Below are 20,713 nucleotides of genomic sequence, written 5' to 3' on the forward strand. Positions count from 1 at the left end.
CGGACTGCAAGAACACTCCTTGTAGTGCATGAGCTTTGAAAGAGAGCAGTAGGATTTAAGCACCAAAAGATCCTTTCCTAGTTTAGGCTTGTGGCAGTGAGTGTCTCTGGCGGACTGCAAGAACACTCCTTGTAGTGCATGAGCTTTGAAAGAGAGCAGTAGGATTTAAGCACCAAAAGATCCTTTCCTAGTTTAGGCTTGTGGCAGTGAGTGTCTCTGGCGGACTGCAAGAACACTCCTTGTAGTGCATGAGCTTTGAAAGAGAGCAGTAGGATTTAAGCACCAAAAGATCCTTTCCTAGTTTAGGCTTGTGGCAGTGAGTGTCTCTGGCGGACTGCAAGAACACTCCTTGTAGTGCATGAGCTTTGAAAGAGAGCAGTAGGATTTAAGCACCAAAAGATCCTTTCCTAGTTTAGGCTTGTGGCAGTGAGTGTCTCTGGCGGACTGCAAGAACACTCCTTGTAGTGCATGAGCTTTGAAAGAGAGCAGTAGGATTTAAGCACCAAAAGATCATTTCCTAGTTTAGGCTTGTGGCAGTGAGTGTCTCTGGCGGACTGCAAGAACACTCCTTGTAGTGCATGAGCTTTGAAAGAGAGCAGTAGGATTTAAGCACCAAAAGATCATTTCCTAGTTTAGGCTTGTGGCAGTGAGTGTCTCTGGCGGACTGCAAGAACACTCCTTGTAGTGCATGAGCTTTGAAAGAGAGCAGTAGGATTTAAGCACCAAAAGATCATTTCCTAGTTTAGGCTTGTGGCAGTGAGTGTCTCTGGCGGACTGCAAGAACACTCCTTGTAGTGCATGAGCTTTGAAAGAGAGCAGTAGGATTTAAGCACCAAAAGATCATTTCCTAGTTTAGGCTTGTGGCAGTGAGTGTCTCTGGCGGACTGCAAGAACACTCATTGTAGTGCATGAGCTTTGAAAGAGAGCAGTAGGATTTAAGCACCAAAAGATCATTTCCTAGTTTAGGCTTGTGGCAGTGAGTGTCTCTGGCGGACTGCAAGAACACTCCTTGTAGTGCATGAGCTTTGAAAGAGAGCAGTAGGATTTAAGCACCAAAAGATCATTTCCTAGTTTAGGCTTGTGGCAGTGAGTGTCTCTGGCGGACTGCAAGAACACTCCTTGTAGTGCATGAGCTTTGAAAGAGAGCAGTAGGATTTAAGCACCAAAAGATCCTTTCCTAGTTTAGGCTTGTGGCAGTGAGTGTCTCTGGCGGACTGCAAGAACACTCCTCGTAGTGCATGAGCTTTGAAAGAGAGCAGTAGGATTTAAGCACCAAAAGATCATTTCCTAGTGTAGGCTTGTGGCAGTGAGTGTCTCTGGCGGACTGCAAGAACACTCCTCGTAGTGCATGAGCTTTGAAAGAGAGCAGTAGGATTTAAGCACCAAAAGATCATTTCCTAGTGTAGGCTTGTGGCAGTGAGTGTCTCTGGCGGACTGCAAGAACACTCCTCGTAGTGCATGAGCTTTGAAAGAGAGCAGTAGGATTTAAGCACCAAAAGATCCTTTCCTAGTTTAGGCTTGTGGCAGTGAGTGTCTCTGGCGGACTGCAAGAACACTCCTCGTAGTGCATGAGCTTTGAAAGAGAGCAGTAGGATTTAAGCACCAAAAGATCCTTTCCTAGTTTAGGCTTGTGGCAGTGAGTGTCTCTGGCGGACTGCAAGAACACTCCTTGTAGTGCATGAGCTTTGAAAGAGAGCAGTAGGATTTAAGCACCAAAAGATCCTTTCCTAGTTTAGGCTTGTGGCAGTGAGTGTCTCTGGCGGACTGCAAGAACACTCCTTGTAGTGCATGAGCTTTGAAAGAGAGCAGTAGGATTTAAGCACCAAAAGATCCTTTCCTAGTTTAGGCTTGTGGCAGTGAGTGTCTCTGGCGGACTGCAAGAACACTCCTTGTAGTGCATGAGCTTTGAAAGAGAGCAGTAGGATTTAAGCACCAAAAGATCCTTTCCTAGTTTAGGCTTGTGGCAGTGAGTGTCTCTGGCGGACTGCAAGAACACTCCTTGTAGTGCATGAGCTTTGAAAGAGAGCAGTAGGATTTAAGCACCAAAAGATCCTTTCCTAGTTTAGGCTTGTGGCAGTGAGTGTCTCTGGCGGACTGCAAGAACACTCCTTGTAGTGCATGAGCTTTGAAAGAGAGCAGTAGGATTTAAGCACCAAAAGATCATTTCCTAGTTTAGGCTTGTGGCAGTGAGTGTCTCTGGCGGACTGCAAGAACACTCCTCGTAGTGCATGAGCTTTGAAAGAGGTAGTAGGATTTAAGCACCAAAAGATCATTTCCTAGTGTAGGCTTGTGGCAGTGAGTGTCTCTGGCGGACAGCAAGAACACTCCTCGTAGTGTATGAGCTTTGAAAGAGGTAGTAGGATTTAAGCACCAAAAGATCATTTCCTAGTTTAGGCTTGTGGCAGTGAGTGTCTCTGGCGGACTGCAAGAACACTCCTTGTAGTGCATGAGCTTTGAAAGAGAGCAGTAGGATTTAAGCACCAAAAGATCCTTTCCTAGTTTAGGCTTGTGGCAGTGAGTGTCTCTGGCGGACTGCAAGAACACTCCTTGTAGTGCATGAGCTTTGAAAGAGAGCAGTAGGATTTAAGCACCAAAAGATCATTTCCTAGTTTAGGCTTGTGGCAGTGAGTGTCTCTGGCGGACTGCAAGAACACTCCTTGTAGTGCATGAGCTTTGAAAGAGAGCAGTAGGATTTAAGCACCAAAAGATCATTTCCTAGTTTAGGCTTGTGGCAGTGAGTGTCTCTGGCGGACTGCAAGAACACTCCTTGTAGTGCATGAGCTTTGAAAGAGAGCAGTAGGATTTAAGCACCAAAAGATCCTTTCCTAGTTTAGGCTTGTGGCAGTGAGTGTCTCTGGCGGACTGCAAGAACACTCCTTGTAGTGCATGAGCTTTGAAAGAGAGCAGTAGGATTTAAGCACCAAAAGATCATTTCCTAGTGTAGGCTTGTGGCAGTGAGTGTCTTTGGCGGACTGCAAGAACACTCCTTGTAGTGCATGAGCTTTGAAAGAGAGCAGTAGGATTTAAGCACCAAAAGATCATTTCCTAGTGTAGGCTTGTGGCAGTGAGTGTCTCTGGCGGACTGCAAGAACACTCCTTGTAGTGCATGAGCTTTGAAAGAGAGCAGTAGGATTTAAGCACCAAAAGATCCTTTCCTAGTTTAGGCTTGTGGCAGTGAGTGTCTCTGGCGGACTGCAAGAACACTCCTTGTAGTGCATGAGCTTTGAAAGAGAGCAGTAGGATTTAAGCACCAAAAGATCATTTCCTAGTTTAGGCTTGTGGCAGTGAGTGTCTCTGGCGGACTGCAAGAACACTCCTTGTAGTGCATGAGCTTTGAAAGAGAGCAGTAGGATTTAAGCACCAAAAGATCATTTCCTAGTTTAGGCTTGTGGCAGTGAGTGTCTCTGGCGGACTGCAAGAACACTCCTTGTAGTGCATGAGCTTTGAAAGAGAGCAGTAGGATTTAAGCACCAAAAGATCATTTCCTAGTTTAGGCTTGTGGCAGTGAGTGTCTCTGGCGGACTGCAAGAACACTCCTTGTAGTGCATGAGCTTTGAAAGAGAGCAGTAGGATTTAAGCACCAAAAGATCATTTCCTAGTTTAGGCTTGTGGCAGTGAGTGTCTCTGGCGGACTGCAAGAACACTCCTTGTAGTGCATGAGCTTTGAAAGAGAGCAGTAGGATTTAAGCACCAAAAGATCATTTCCTAGTTTAGGCTTGTGGCAGTGAGTGTCTCTGGCGGACTGCAAGAACACTCCTTGTAGTGCATGAGCTTTGAAAGAGAGCAGTAGGATTTAAGCACCAAAAGATCATTTCCTAGTTTAGGCTTGTGGCAGTGAGTGTCTCTGGCGGACTGCAAGAACACTCCTTGTAGTGCATGAGCTTTGAAAGAGGTAGTAGGATTTAAGCACCAAAAGATCCTTTCCTAGTGTAGGCTTGTGGCAGTGAGTGTCTCTGGCAGACTGCAAGAACACTCCTTGTAGTGCATGAGCTTTGAAAGAGAGCAGTAGGATTTAAGCACCAAAAGATCATTTCCTAGTTTAGGCTTGTGGCAGTGAGTGTCTCTGGCGGACTGCAAGAACACTCCTCGTAGTGCATGAGCTTTGAAAGAGAGCAGTAGGATTTAAGCACCAAAAGATCCTTTCCTAGTTTAGGCTTGTGGCAGTGAGTGTCTCTGGCGGACTGCAAGAGCACTCTTCTCTTATATACTACCTCATAAAATTCCTAAAATTCCATTAATTTAGGCACCAATGCCACACTTTACGGGGACTAGAGCTCCACAGGAAGTCCATCCCATCTGGTGTTTTACCTGAGGCCAAATCCTTGAAGGCAGCTCAATTTCATCAGTGTCTAACGGGGACCAAAGGTATCTGGCTTGCATTGGAGTCCATTATTTAAACCTTACCTTCTGAACATTTTCAACAAGAGCTCTCTAATCACATACATTTGCCTCTTTTATTTGTTCTTTAGTGTTTACTATATGTCCCTCTGTGGTCCTTAGTGCTTTTATCTGCCTGGTCTCTGATTCTCTACTCATCAGAAATGCTGACAAGCAGTCGGGCTCCCATTCATCGTGGGATTTTTCTGTTGAGGCTTCATTCACTTCAAATTGTTAGTGTATGCGGGTCGATACTGTTAACCTGAATACCCGATATTCTAACTCGTAAAGCCTTCATTTCTAGCTCAGGATTAGGGGGTTGTCCCTCACTTGACCTCTGCCCTCACCAGCGAGTGATCAGAGACCGTTCTGACTTAAGTGTTCTACTTGCCTGTGGTACCCTGAAGTTGTTCAGAATGCAGCAGCAAATCTAACCTTCAGTTCAGCTTGTGTATGTGTGAATAGTATGTGTGCTCTGAGAGCCCTGGATGCACCACACTCCAAAAATCCTTTGTCACCCGTGTTGGAACTAGTCTTCCAGTGCAGCTGATGCTCTTGCCGTATGTGTGTTGGGAAGCTGAATAGAGCTCTCTACACCATCCTGTTAGGATCACTGTTAAAGTTCCAACCCCAGACTGATAGCATGTGTAAACTGGCAATTATAAGTGGTTGTTGCGTGTGCAAGAAAGGTAAATCTCCTTTTTTTATATTAGGTGCATATATACGAACTATTGAGAGCTCTTTAAAAAGCAAATTCAAAGTTTGTATGTGCTCTTTTGCTGTTGAAATCTTTAGCTGGTTGTCATGAGCCACTACGATGTAGGCACTTTGTTTTTATATGCTACAGAGGACTTGAGTGTGTTTGCAAATGTTACTGGATTTCCACAAAGAATGCATTTATTTGTGGATATTCTTTCTTATGCTCTTTTGTATAGGAAGGCATGAGCATCAATAAATCCCTTTTCACGCTGGGGAAGGTTATTTCTGCATTGTCGGAGAGCACACATTTGAAGAAGAGGGCTTTTATCCCTTACCGTGACTCTGTCCTTACCTGGTAAGTTCATACGGTGGAGTGGTTTAATAATAATAAATGGCAGATTAATATGTGCAGCCATGTGTGGCTATTATGTTTCTCTACACTCATCGAATACTGGGCTTTCATTGAGCAGATTTGGGCGGTCACAATCTTGACTTTCTTCAGTTGCACCAATTATTTTTTTTAATTATAGCCCACGATTGAAGGATGGTGTTTTGTGATGCCATCTAAACTGCCAAACTACTTGGGTATATAATGCAGAACAAACCAGTGTAGAGGTTTACTTATGAGGTATGTGGGCTGTAAACATATGTATGTCTGTAGTATGTGTAGGATATCCGAGCTCTGTATAGGGTCAAAGACAGAGATTTAATCAAAGGGCCCAATTAACAGTTGTGTTTTTGGCTGCAAACGTAACTTTACAACCGAAAAACCTTCGTTTACACCGGTCACAAATACACAAGCTGATTCTGACAGGCATGAGTGTAAATACATCTGTAGTTGTAAAGCGGAGGCAAGGGGTAGGAGAACGAAGGATCGAGGTGTGCCTTGCTTTCTAGGTTTGTGAATACCCACAACCATACGTCTGAGGGGCTTTCTTAAACTGAGGTGCGACCCCTTCCCACCTAGGAAATGGTCAGACACTTTCTCCAGCTAAAGACTGGAGTATGTGCCCTTTATTGACGGGAATGGGAACGGATCAACCCAAGATTTGGTGCAGTTGTGGGACAAAGAATGTCACCTTAGAGAAATTTTTTTTCCATTGGACAAAGAAAAAAAAGTGTTTGTACATTTGACTACTATTCCTCCTCTGCAGAATTATACACTATATACATCTCCACACAGTGAAATAGGCAACCTAAAAAAAGATTACTTGATGAGTCCAATAGTACACCTAAAAACTTGTGCATGGCTTTGAAGGTGTACTATTACTCCTGTTATGTGGATTCGAAAAAGTACGTTTAGGCAGAGTTGTAGAACTTCTCCTGTACTTATACACTTTTATTTGTGAATTTTAAGTTGGGGAGCTGAATTCTTAGAGGGGATGTGAAACATTTACTGTGTCACAATGTGATGTTCTTTAAAGACGTGGGTCTTTAGCGTATTGCTAATTTGAATAACATAGACTGTCCATATCCTGGGTGCATAAATGGAGAAGCCCTCTTGCCTCATTTATTTGTTCCAGCACTTATCCACTCTGTTAGTGTCCTGTCTGCGAGCCTGCCAAGAGCCTCCAGAGATGCTAAACTTGTCAGCCAGATAGGCGGGGGTGCTGGTCGTGATGTCTTAGTTGATGATGCAGCTGGTTTTGCATCGTGCACTCTCCAATTAATTCAGACTCTTGAAAGCAATTTCTGATGCCCAGTCTTTTCTCTGTCTTCGTGGCTCATTTTTCTATTTTCAGGTTATATCAACAAAAATTAATCTGATTGTTTTGTTGCTGTCGGCATTCAATCCATTAACCCTTTTTTGTAACGTTTGTACAATTACTTACACCTGGATGCCAACTGTTGTACTTCATGATTGGTATATATACACTTGTATAACTTATTCTAGCAGTACATCTTTACAATGTAGGTCTTCAATGTTTGTGTGTCACTCTTTTGTTAACCATTATAACTGTTAAGTTCTAATGACTGTGAGGATACTTGCCTGTCTCTCGGAGGGTGAGGGTACCAGATGCGGGAGGATGCTCAGAGGAGGGCTGCCCGTCTCTTAGCCAGAGAAGGTCCCACCTCTGCTGCCTGTGTTTAGGACACGGAGAGAAAGATGGTGCATCTGAGAGTGAGGGAAGGTGGGACGGGCAGTCAGTCCGAAGGCTCGCCCTCTCCCCTCCTGCGCCCTCCTCCCTGCCAGCCATTGGCCGGAGACCAGCTCATCCCTGTGCCCCAGGGAGCCCGTGTCAGACCTCCCTGCCCCGGTACCTGCTGGAGAAAGCACAGCTGGACGCGAGCACCCGCCCAACCCCTGCAGGGCTTGGCACACTCACTTTCACTAAACACAAACCCACAGCAGCACACAGTAATAGAAACGGAAACAGCTGCTGTGCACCCCCACAGGCGCTGAACCTCACTGTGTGCCTGGGGCCTGGTGTTCTACTTCAAGGGGTCGTAAGAAAGCGAGCTCTCTTGATACCAACCAGCAGGCACACAGAGCTGAGCTCGCAACAAAGTACAGCGCACTGAGGTAGCCTCTCACCGCTGGGTGTGCTCTGCAGGTCCGAATCTTAGGCACCTTGCAGCAGTGCCAATGAATGAGTGTCAGGTTTGAATGGAGAATCACGGTGTGTAGGGGAATCAGGCAACTTGACTAAAATAGTGAATTTATGGAAACCGGACTTTTGGACTTTGTGTGTTAGCAGCATTTCACCCCTAATGACGCAATGAGGTCAGGAGCGTGGCATTACACAGAGTTTCTCTTTTAGCCCCGTCCTTTTCAGATGGGCTCGGCAAGACTTACTGCTGTGGTAAAAGGTTCCTTATCTTCTTTATAGGGCCATCTGGACCCATAAAGAAGATAAGAAACCTTTTTACGCCAGCAAGAAGTCAAGGAACCCAATCTGAAAAGGATGGGGCTAAAAAAGAAAGAACGACGTCACTAGGACCTCTTCTTCAATGGCTGGCCTGGCCACTGTTTTGCATGAACGGTGACGCCAGCCAATGGAAAAGCGGGGTGGGGCTTAACCTTGCTAGTGAAACTCCCTACAGCATTAAATCTCACCAGCTCGACTGCGCATGTGCGCAGTCTTTCGCAGGCCGAGACCTAAAAAATGGAGCCTAATTTATTAAATAAAACAAGAGCAAAATGACAAAATTCTAATCAGTAAAACTGGAGTTATGATTTTTTTTAAACTATAAATTGCAATATAGCGCCTAAAAGCAGAAAGTGCCAACTACGGCTATCTGGTCACGCTGGACCGGGTCAGATCAGATTAAAAAGTTTAGGCTGACCGCAATGGAGTGTTGGTCAGATACTGTCGCAGATCAGTCCTGAAGATTTACTTTCTCAAGTTATGTGCCAAGAGTCCCTTTTGCATTTGAGAGGGCCACAGGGAGCAAGAAGAGTGTCGCTGGCAGTGGTCGATGTGGCGCGAGGAGCCGGCTGCATTTGACTGACGGGTGGGCTGGAGCCTCACGTTGGTGGTCCTCTGCGGCGATCTATGGTGCAAAGAGATGTGCTGGCGCTGGCTCACGCTGATTTTTGGTGCGAGCAGTGCTATTCTTGTGGGAACCGTCCCGTTTGCAGTTGCAAAGAGACCAAAAGCTTAATTTAAGAGCCAATTGAGTGACACCACTGGTCCAGGAACTGAGGGGCACTACTTGGTGGTCATGAGGCTTAGATCAGTAGGCTAGCACACTAGCCCTTTGAGTCCTTCCAGGGATCTGGGTTCAAGATGGGTCGCATGTCCAATTCTTCCTCCCCTTGCAAGATAGCAGCTGGCAGCACAACAGGGCAGCAGCTCCTTCAGAATGTCTGTCAAGCAGAGTGACAGTCCTTTCAGCAGCACTGCAGTCCTTCTTGGCAGAGTATTCCCAGGTCCAGAAGTGTACTGAAGTGGTGGCGTCTGAAGTCCTTATTTTATGCACAGTAGTGCCTTTGAAGTGGGAAGAAGTTTCTCGAGGCATGCCTTTGAAATGCACCAATGCCCTACCTTCTCTGCCTTGGCTCCAGATAAACCACAGTTGGTATGTAGCCCTTTGTGTGGAGACAGAACACTGTTAATTCAGGTGTAAGGGAAGCTGGGCCCAACTACTCTCTCCCATCCTGTCTGTGATGGCCCATCTAGCCACATCTAACCCATTGTGTGTGACTTACTAGGAGGAATACAAAAGGCCAACTGGCAACTACACCCAGCCATGTGACCAGAGACAGAATCAACCGCAATGGATCGCACACCGCTAGCCCCTCCTCCAGATCGCCCCTAAGGATTCTGGTATGTATAGTTCATAAGTGGTTCACCTCAGTAGGTGCAAGTAAGTACTTGTTGGTGTGAAGATCTCTAGACCCGAGACATGGCCCGGGTTTCGGGATATCTTCCCTCATCAGTAGAGAACGTAGTTGGGGTGGAAAAGAAGGCCGCCAAGCAACCGTCACAGGCCTTGATGCCTGACCAGAGACAGGCTGCAGGCACCAAACGGCTTGGGCATGAAAATTACAACTTTCTACAAGTGTAATTTTTTTAAGTTAGTATTCCAGAGATGCCAAACGTGAACCAATTATCTATTCCTATTTGGAAATTACACTTCTGAAATGTGAAGGCAACTCCAATTATATCCTATGGGAGAGATAGGCCTTGCAGTGGTGAAAAACAAATGTATTTGTTTTTCACTACCAGGATATGTAAAACTTAAAAGTACATGTCCATCTTTTTTAACACACTGCAACTTGACCTTGGGGCTGTCTAAGGCCTACTCTGGAGGTGAGTTATATGTATTAAAAAAGGAAGGTTTGGGGCGTGGCCAAGATGGCGGGCTGAGTAGTCGCACTCTCGGTGAGCTCCGCCATCCCTGGACCCTAATCCTGCTGTACATGCGCTAATCCTCCCCCCGGGACGCTGCATTGCACAGAGCGGGGGCCCGCTGCACCGGAGGAGCATCTGGGAGATCACCGGACCCCCCTTGGGGTACTGGGCGGACGCCGGACGGGGCGCCGTTGCGGAGAGCGAGCGAGGCCCAGCATACGGCCTGGTAAAGAAACGGGCCCTGCCCGGCCATAGACGTCGGCCGGGTGATTGCTGCAGCGTCGCTGACCCTGCCCGCTTGCACCGGCTTCTTGGGCCTCTCATTGCAGCAGGGGCCGGGGGCCTGGGCTGCCGGACCAGGAGCCATAGAGACTCCGACGCCAGGCCGGCGTCGGACATCACGCGAGGCCGGGGCTTGGGCCTGGTCATAGGCCTCGACCACTTTGACGGCCCCTAGGCGGGTCGACGAGCACTGTGGACCCTGCCTACCGGACCCGGACGGACCTGCCTGGTCTTGCGACACCCCGTCGGGGCGTGGACTGGCTGGAGCAGGGGTACAGAAAGAGAGGTGCCGGACCTGGAGCCTCCTGCTACGCGAGGCCGTGGCTTCGGCCTGCGCTCCAGGCCTCAGAGACGCTGCACAGCAGTGGCCCCCCGGCCCCCCGGTAGACATTGCAGAGCACGGAGCGGCACTCCTGGGCGGAAGCGGAACCCTGTGGTGAGTCAGGCAGCTGGGGAACAACGGAGAGGACTGTGGCGGCCATCGCCCCTCGAGGCCGCCGGGGACCGGGAGTTGGGCTTCTGTGTTTCTGCCCGCCTTTGCACTTGGCCACCGGGGTAGAACTGGGACAGACCCCTTCCTCAAGGGGATCCCTGGTGGCATTCTGGGCCTGACCGTGGGAGACGGGAAGAACCGCCCGGACACTACTGCAACCCCCACGTGGCCCCTGAGGGTCTGCTGTGGCCTAGCTTGAAGGGCGATCCCTCGGTGCCGTGAGTGACGCCGAGCCCGAGGCCGCGAGGCTTGTGCAGTGAGAGAAGAGAGCAGAGCCGGGCGGATTGGTGCTGGAGGCCCGGGAGGGTGGTCTATCGTCGAGGAAGCGGACCACTGGTGGGAGTCCGGCAGCGTGCTTCCGAAGTTGCACCTGGGATTGGGCTGTTGGATTTTCAGGAGAGCACCTCGAGAGCCAACATGTCGAACAACAAGGGGACCCGGAAGGGGGACCGCACACTGCCAGAGATGCTGAACCGGAGCACTGCAAGACAGGACCGAGGTCACCCATCCCCACCCCACTCGAGCGGTGCCCAAGGAGCGAGTGGAGGAGAACCCCCAGTTACGAGGTCCTTCCTAGAGTCCCTCTTCAGCTCCTTGAGGGACGAATTTCAGACGCTTAAGCAGGAGGTCGCAGGTGAAGTCCGTGAGATACGGAGGGAGGTGGGCGGTCTCGGTGACAGAGTGTCCACGGTGGAAGAAGCGGGCCGCGCTAGGGACGAAGAAATTACACAGTTGCAACAGGAGGTCATCCGACTCCGGGAACAGCACCTTGACCTGCAGACGCACACAGAGGACCTTGAGAATCGCTCCAGGAGAAACAACATCCGCGTCCGGGGCGTGCCGTCCCGGGAAGAGGGGGAAGATGTGGCGACCTACCTCGGGGAGCTGTTCAGAGAGGTGCTGGGGGAACCGGCTGACTTTGCCATTCGGATTGACAGGGCGCACAGGGTAGGTCTGCAACGCCGAAATTCAGCGCCTCCTCCTGACATCTTGGCTTTTCTGCCAGACTATCCCTTGAAGGAGCGGATACTGAGGGAAGCCCGGAGGAGACCCTCCCTGGAATTCAGAGGCCACCGGATAGCTCTCTATCAGGACCTGGCCGCATCTACTCTGCAAAAACGCAAAGCTTTTAAAATTGCGACTGACTTTCTCAGGGAACATGGCACTCAATATTCCTGGGGACATACCTTCCGGCTCATTTTCAGGTGGAACGGAACCTTGCACCAGTTGCGTTCTCTTCAGGACACGTGTGGAGTGCTGGGGATCACAGCCACTGAGGACGGAGCTCACACACCGCACCGGAGCCGTATTACTAGAGACGGTTGGCAGACAGTCCCCGGCCAGCGATCATCTGCTTCCTTGTCGCGGCCGGACTCTCCTATGGCCCGAGCGGAGTCGGATGCAGCAGTACAGGATGGAACTGGAGCTGATACTGCAACTGGGGTGGCGCTGACAGCATAAGTGAACTCCGGGGGGAGATCGACATCGCTGTGATGGAGCTGCAGGGTTGAGGGTCTGGGGGGGTGGGGGGAATGGGGGGTGCGAGGTGGCTGGACGTCCACTTTTTCTGACTTTCCGCGGGCTTGTCCGATAAGGACCGGACTGGGACAATGGGTCTACAAGTTTTTGGGGGGGTAGAGAGGGGGGTGTTTAAAGTTGTTGATCCGGTCCCAGTTGCGGGAGGGGGCTGGAAGCGAGAGGGTGGGTGGGGAGGACGGGGAACAGTTGGGGGGGGCAAGGGGAGTTGGGGAACAGAGTGGGGGATGGGGTCTGGGGGTTTGGGATGGGGAGGGAGGGTCGTCCAGTGCACACGGGGGTTCCTGGTCATTTTGACTTTGTCTGTGCTTTTTGATCTGCTTCTGATTGGCTATGGCTTCAACGGGGCGATCTGCCTCTCTGCTTGGCATGGATGTTGGGGAGAAGAGGGAGGGGTTACCGGAAGTTTCTTGAGGGCGGTGAGCTGCTGGTTAGGTGGCCTGCTTTATGGTTTGCCTGGAACTGTTTGCTTTTTGTGTCAATATTCTATGCATGGTACTCTGCTGCACCACGGGCTGAATGACGCTCTTGTCCTCCTGTTTTTGCGGTGGGTCCTTGTTGCTTTCTACTACAACACCACTCATGCCTCCAACCACTTGTAAGGTAGTGACCCTGAATGTCCGGGGTCTGAATAATCCCGTGAAGAGGCGGGCCGTCCTTTCACTTTTAGAGAACACACAGGCAGATATCTGTCTCCTCCAGGAGACGCACCTACTGTCACAGGACACTCATAGACTCCGCTCACACAAGTTCCCCTCACAATTCTTTTCCTCATGCACCACTAAAACAGCTGGGGTGGCGATTCTGGTGGCGCGGCGTTTCCAGGGGGATGTTCTCCACAAATTTGCTGAACAAAAGGGTAGGTTACTGGCTAATCGATTTCGAATTGGGGGTCTCTTCTTCACGATAGGGTCCCTCTATAGTCCTAATGACCGTCAGGACCGCTTTCTTCAGGCGGCGATCGAGGAGGTCACATCTTCCCAGGATCGACATGTCATACTCGGGGGAGACTTCAATATTGTCTTCGACTCTGCGCTGGATAGGTCGGCGCAACGCTCCCCTCAGGTTGGAGAACTCTCGGCGGACCGTAAGGCTCAGCTGGACGAGGTGGACCTACTTGATATATGGCGACATTTGCATCCGACGGATAGGGACTACTCGTACTATTCTCATGCCCACAAAACGTACGCACGGTTAGATCACCTGTTGGTTACCTCCCCAGTGAAAGCGTTAGCATCTGGATCTGCAATGGGTGTGATCTCCCTCTCGGACCATGCCCCGGTCGAGGTCCTGTTAACTATGCCCCCGACGGCGCTCCGCCCACGGACGTGGCGCCTTCGGGATACGCTGCTGCATAGGGCAGACGTGGTGGCTCGCATTGAAAAGTCGATTCAGGAATTTCAATCCCATAACGATAATGCAGACACTAGTCGGGCCACGCAATGGGCGGCTTTGAAGGCAGTCATCAGAGGGGAATTTATAGCGATTTCCTCGGCGGACAATAGGGAGCGGCAGGCCAAGAGAGATGAACTCACAGATCGTGTTAGGGAACTGGAACAGATCCATCGCAGAACCGGGGCCCCCCGAATTTGGCGGCAGCTCAAGGAAGCCAGGAAGCTCCTGGCGGCCCTGGACCTCGACCGGGCGGAGTACGCCGCTTTGCGGTTGCGACACGCCTTTTATACTGGAGGGGACCGCTGTGGCAAGTTGTTGGCAAATAGGCTCCGTGTGGCGCGGCAGAGCCAGCTGGTCAAGGAGATCTCTGGCCCGATGGGCATGCCGGAAACTGAAGACGAGCGGATAGCTGCAATCTTTCGGGGCTTTTACAAAGACCTCTATACCGGGGATCCTCCGGATGAGGAGGCGATGGACACTTATCTGGCCTCGATCACACTTCCCTCTCTGGACCCTGTGCAGGCGGACTATCTGGACAGGGACATTAGGATCGAAGAAGTAGTTTCTGCCATTGCCCGACTCAAGCACGGAAAGGCACCGGGCCCAGACGGCTACATTGCGCTGTATTATAAAACATTTTGCATGACGCTGGCACCCATCCTGACGCGCCTCTTCAACTCCTTTGCGGAGGCAGGGGCCATTCCACCTGATCTGCTCAGGGCCTCGATCTCGGTTATCCCTAAGCCAGGTAAGGACCCGAGGCAATGTGGATCCTACCGGCCGATCTCCCTTCTGAATATTGATTTAAAACTGTATACGGGGATACTTGCTGCTAGACTAGCTCTCCATCTGCCCGGCCTTATCGATCCTGACCAGGCGGGTTTTGTCCCGGGGCGGCAGACAGTGGACAATACGAAACGAATTGTTCATTTGCTGGAGAAGGCCTCTCGGGTTCCGGGGGAGCGAATGATGTTGGCGGTGGACGCAGAGAAAGCGTTTGACCGAGTCCACTGGCCTTACCTGGAGCGGGTGCTCATGAAAGCGGGTATAGGTGAGAAATTCCGCACCATGATCCTTAACTGCTACGTTCGTCCATCGGCGGTGGTCCGCGTTAATGGGCACGCTTCTGCCTCCTTCGACATTGAACGGGGCACCAGGCAGGGTTGCCCGCTTTCACCTTTGCTTTTCGCGCTCTACATGGAGCCTTTTGCCCAGCGGGTGCGAGATAACCCGCGAGTGACAGGCATCCGGATGGGGGCCTTCACACACGCTGTTAGCCTTTACGCTGATGATGTTATATTGTCTATTGACAAGCCCGCCGTGGCTCTCCCGGCATGCATGGAGGAACTATCCTCTTTTGGCGCGGTGTCTGGATTTCGGATGAACATGGGTAAATCGGTAGCGCTGGATATCTCCCTTGACCCGGTCACTAGGGCCTGTTTGCAGCAGTGGTTTCCCATGTTATGGTCCTCGAAAGCAGTGCCCTATTTGGGCATCCAGATTGCACCTACCGTGGCGGCGATGGTGTCGACGAACTATCGAACCCTGGGGGCCAAGATCAAGGAGGAACTGGGCCGATGGAATCGAGGCGCTTTTTCCTGGCTTGGCAGGATAGCTGCTGTTAAAATGACGATTCTACCTCAGGTGTTATACCTCTTTCGGGCCTTGCCGCTCCAACCGCCCGGAGGATAGATCTCGCAATTACAGGCCGACGTTTCTCGGTTTGTCTGGCAGGGGAAGAAGCCTAGATTGCGTAGGGCCCTCTCGCTGCTGGCCCCGGAAGCGGGTGGACTGGGTATCCCAGACTTCCGCAAATACTTCCAGGCAGCACAGCTGCGTTTCCTGGTGGAATGGAGTAGGTGGGAGTCTGATAAGCATTGGCTCTTCCAGGATCAGGTGGTGGCTGGGAGACCGCTGCAGGAAATCCCCTTCCTGCGTCGCCCACATCGGCCCAAAAATCTCTATGCCTCTTTTGTTATGAGGGTGCCACTGCGGGTGTGGGATGCTACGAGCGTTCTACGTGACCTCACCACGTTCCCGTCACCGCTTACTCCGCTGGTGGACAATCCAGACTTTACCCCGGGGATGGAAAGAGGAGCGTTTGCGAGGTGGCAACAGGCGGGGTGCAGAGCCTTGTGTCATCTTTATGGCCCAGACGGGGTGGTTCCTTTTCCCCAACTTCGCCAGGAGTTCTCACTTCCAGAAACGGAGCGACTTCATTACATGCAGGCCCGCCACTGGGCCCTCCACCCGCAAGTACGAGAGACGGCCGATCGGCCTTTTTTCCCTTATGAGCACTGGCTCATGACACGGACTTCGGACTCCAAACTGATTACTGACTTGTACAAGCTGCTGCAGCCCCCGGCAACACACTTTTATCACCCTGGGAGAGAGCGTTGGGAGAGGGAGCTAGGGAGGACGCTGAGCCCTAAGGAATGGGAACACATAGCCTATAGAGCGCGGCACTCAGCCTACCACATGGGACTCACTGATACCTTGACTAAAATCTCTACCTATTGGTATTACACACCGGAACGAGTGCATGAGTTTGACCGTAGTAAAGCGGATGCTTGTTGGCGGGGGTGTGGACATAAGGGTACTCTTACGCATGTACTGTGGGATTGCCCGCTCCTAGAACTTTACTGGAAGGAAGTGTTGGATGAAATTGATTCTGCTTTTGAAATTGAACTGCCACGTTTCCCTGCCTATACCCTGCTGGGACTTCCGAATGATCTGATGTATCCCCTTCGCTCCCGCAGAGGAAGACAAATAGCTATAGCTCTGGGCTCCGCGGTTCAGAACATTCTGATTCATTGGCACACTGCTACAGTCCCGTCTATCACTGGCTGGCTCCACAGGTTGTGGCAGGTGTTGGGTATGGAGAAGCTGTCCCTCACGGTGGCGGGTGATGTGGACCAGTTTAGGGAGCTCTGATAGCCATTTCACTCCCTATTGCTTACTGAATTTAAGGAACTTACCTGTCCCAAATATCTCCGCCTTCTGAGGCTTCCAGCCCAGGTGGAGTCTGCCCCTTAATCTTCCTGTGAGTTTCTCTCCTTCGTATTGTAGCGCTGATGTATGTTGAACTCGGGGACTGTGCACTGGACGGGGGTGGAATTGGGAGGGGGGGATGGGAGTTCGGGTGTTGGGGGGGCATGTTGGGTGGGGGGGTTTCATGGGTAATGTCATAACATGTTGAGGCAACTAGAGCCTTCTATCATAGCGCAGGCGGAGTTAACGGATGGCTATTCATTAACGGTACTTTTGGACACTTGCTTTTCCGCCCTGCTACATTCTCGTGAAATGTTTGTTTGTCCTTACATGTTGTCATGAATAAAATACTTTAAACCTAAAAAAGGAAGGTTTAAGCCTGGCAAACGTTTTTTTTTTTGTTGGCCAGATTGACATGGCTGGTTAAAACTGCTCACACAGGCTCTACAATGGTAGACCTCAGATATGTTTTAAAGGCTACTTAAGTGGGTGTTACAATCCGTTCTGCAGGCCACCTGGCAGAATTTAATTTACAAGCCCTGGCCACATGCAGTATGCTTTACTAGGGACTTATAAGTAATGTAAATATGCCAATTGGGTATGAGCCAATGTTACCATGTTTTAGGGAAAGAGCACAAGCACTTTAGCACTGGTTAGCAGAGGTAAAGTGTGCAGTGTCCTAAGCCCAGAAAAAATGAAGTCAGCAAAAACAGGAGGTCTGAAGTCAAACGTTTATGGGAAAACTACTCCAAGGATGCCAGGTCTAACAGAAACATAACACTGTACTTGACAATTTGATCAGCAAGATAACCCAAGTTTTCCTTTGAGTGAGAGGGTAGTGGAAACAAAGTTGATTTCATATATGTGCACTCTGATTCATAGCAAATTCATACAAGTGCTAGGCTTCTGAAGCTCTTTCCACATTGTTACCAAGAACTGGCACCAACAGGCATGCCAGGACTCGATAAAGCATTGGAGGTTGGTCCGGTTATATCTCTATCTACATGTGGAACAATATCTGGAAAACTGAAATCTAAAAGTATGCCTGATATGGCTGTCTTTATGTGGTGGGGAGTGGAAAACATAGCTAGGCAAGAAAGAAGACTTATTGTAATAGTCCCCTGTAGTGTTGCGGTGACCATACAGTGAGTGCCAACTGCCCATGGAGATGAACAGTTCACATTCTAGAATACTGCAGCTATGGGCCTGCAGTATCTCTTGCAGCATCTGAATATTAATCCTGCAACCTAAGAATGATAAAACTATTACACATTCCCACCAGGGTATACCTGCCAGATTCCTGTTTTTTGGGGAGTGAGAGTGGGATGACTCTTATTGATAGTAAGAACAACAGAATATGTACTTTGCCAGTAATTTTAGTGATTTATGTCCATACATCCACTATTATTTTTAAAATAGTGTAAAGTTTGTGACCTTTTTATTTCTCTGCTTGGTAAAAATACGTGTTCTACACCACAAATTACATGCACCAATGCCAGCAAATCAACCGAGCTTTCCCCATTATGGAAATTAATTTGTCTTCAAATGACTGTCTTAATCCTTCTCTCACATTCTTTACATGATTCATATGTGTTGTGCTCAATCTAAATTTCTCACCAGTGGAAAGACCATATTAAATATGGGAGTAAAAATGGCAAATAAGAACTTTGTTGAAATGTATGCTGGTGATTTAATGACGTGTGCTTACTCACATCCTCTGCGTCAATTCCCTGAAGACAATTATAAGGAATTTAAATCACTCCATTCTCCAATGTAGGTGTCTTCAATACATATGCCCACTGTCCTTAGAGTTATAGACACCAGCCATGCAGCAACTAAAGTTTTTGAGTAGGGCTGCAACAATCAGCCTTTTTTATTCTTTGCCATTCTTCTCTTGTTGAAAAAGGTTATTAAAAGAAAGTCTTGGTGGAAATTCGAAGACGACTATGATTGCTACAATCAGTCCTGCTGCCAGTAATATAGAAGAATCCCTCAGCACTCTGCGGTACGCGAAGCAAGCTCGAATGATCATCAATATTGCCAAAGTAAATGAAGATGTTAATGCTAAACTGATTAGAGGTAAGTGCAGTATATCAATATAAACCCATTACCCTATAAGTAGGCTTATTATAGAAAGTGTCCTCAGGGTACAACTGGCGTTTACACCACTTTTTAATCCTATGGTATTACAGAAGAGGCCACAGAGGCTTTTGCGACTCGTTCTTGAATGCAGATGGCGCCAGTGCTAGATCACAAGGTGTTATTGGTCTCACACTTTACCTAACTGAAACGCCCCTAAATTTAGAATTTAGGGGCAATCCTGAACCTTGCCTCCTCAGAAAAGAAGGACCGAAGAGCTGTGCTGAAGGAAGAATAGGAGGACACCAACTGACTAGGCCCCAGCCTGCCCCAACCATGGCCTGTTCCAGTGGAATACCTGTGTGTCCTGCAGCCCCCCAGAACCTGCCCTGCCTTCCCCAACCAGACTGTCTCCCATGAGCACCAGATTTGCTCACCAACACACTGGCCAAATCCGCGAGTCTGCACCACTTTGGACTGACTCCCATGGCCCCAGGTCGAGTGGTCCAATACCAAGTGGAGGTCTTCACGGCGATCCTGACCTGGGATCTGTTGATCCCTGACCTACCTCAAGTCTCCTGACTATGCTTACAGCCCCTTTCTGGAGGATCCCCGCGAATGGAGCTGGCAAGAAAAACCTGATGCCAAAAGACACTGCTGCACCTGATGCCCCATGGCTTTGGGTAGCCCAACAGGCGGTGTCCAGGCATCCCAACTTACCTCTCCAACTGGTGGTCGCCTCCAGAAGATCTTCATCCCGGGCCTGCAGTGTTTTGAAACTTGTTTCCGGTCCAAAGAAAGACATGGCTTGGCAGTTCGGGCTGGACTGTTCCCATGTGGCACAGGGTCAGACTGATTTGCATATAGCCATGTCTGAACTGGGGTGGCAGAGTGGGCTAAAGAACGGTGATGGATTAAACCCAGATCTTTTGACTGGGTGTGAGTGTTTGATTCAGATGCTCCGTCCATCACCACCCCCTTTTGTACTGCAGTGTTTGTGGCAGCCGGAGAATCCCCATTGAAAATAACGGCACCCGATGCCAAAACAGCAACCTGCTCCCGGGTACCCTGTGCCACTGTGGGTGCACTTTGTGTGCTAATTTGAACCCCCCTTTGCCCTGTGCTTAATACCTGGAGATTTGCTCCCTCAACCTTGTGGCCTGCATGTGAGTAACCACCAACCTGATGCCCCCATTGGATTACATTGACCCTCAGCACTCTGCACCGGGCCGCCCTAGTGCTGCTGAGGGTGCTTTGGGAGTGCATTCTTGACTCTGAGGGAACCCTTGTTCTAACCCCAGAAACCCGACTCCCAAAACCAAGTACTTACCTGTAAACCGATCACTTAATTTCCTCCCATAGGATTGCATTGACTGCTTTTCTGTGAAAAAAGTTCTAAGTGTGGCGTTGGAAATTCTATCAAAAATCTTACAAGTGTGTTTTGATAACAAATTGCATTACTTACTTTATCCAGGGAATGTCCCAGTGTTGTATCTAGGCATACCACACTGAGTAAGATAAGTAATCTGAAAAGTAACATAAAAAGTAATTCCAATAGTAACTGTAAAACAATTACAATTGCAACTGAAAAGTAATTTCAACTGGTGACTTACCTGTAATCAACCAAATGCATTCAACTGCACTTCAGCTGCATTCAACTGCATTATTCTATTAAAGTACTATTACACATAACTGTGCCTTGCTTGGTTATAAAAATAAAATGCAACTAAATAATATTATTACTCAAAACAAAGTGGTCAGAGTTCACTCTTTGAGTGTGTTAAATCATTTCTTGCCTGAGTCTGTACAATAAATGCTTAACACTACCCTCTGATAAAGCCTTACTGCTCGCCCACACTAGCACAATTAGAGAGTAAGACTTTAGCCTCGACCTACCTTTGGGGATTCACTAGACTCTGTGCACATTATACCTTACTTTGGTATAGTATATACAGAGCCAGCGTACTACAATCCCTAACCATTGTGCACTGGGAACAGTGCATTTACTGTGAGATGGCGCACTCTCCAGTTCTTCGCTCAGCTCACCGCCTTAAGTGTCTGC

General features: G+C 49.3%; 1 protein-coding gene across 1 annotated transcript in view; it reads left to right on the forward strand.

Moving 5' to 3' along the window:
- Positions 1–20,713, forward strand: part of KIF14 (kinesin family member 14) — a 606,238-nt gene that overhangs the window by 107,172 nt on the left and 478,353 nt on the right. Inside the window, exons 10-11 of the mRNA XM_078641003.1 lie at positions 5,313–5,431; positions 18,479–18,651. Coding sequence (XP_078497129.1) covers positions 5,313–5,431; positions 18,479–18,651 — 292 coding nt within the window. The remainder of the gene's footprint in view (positions 1–5,312; positions 5,432–18,478; positions 18,652–20,713) is intronic.

Source organism: Lissotriton helveticus, chromosome 1_1 (genome assembly GCF_964261635.1).
Source record: "Lissotriton helveticus chromosome 1_1, aLisHel1.1, whole genome shotgun sequence".
In the NCBI taxonomy this organism is placed as follows: Eukaryota; Metazoa; Chordata; class Amphibia; order Caudata; family Salamandridae; genus Lissotriton; species Lissotriton helveticus.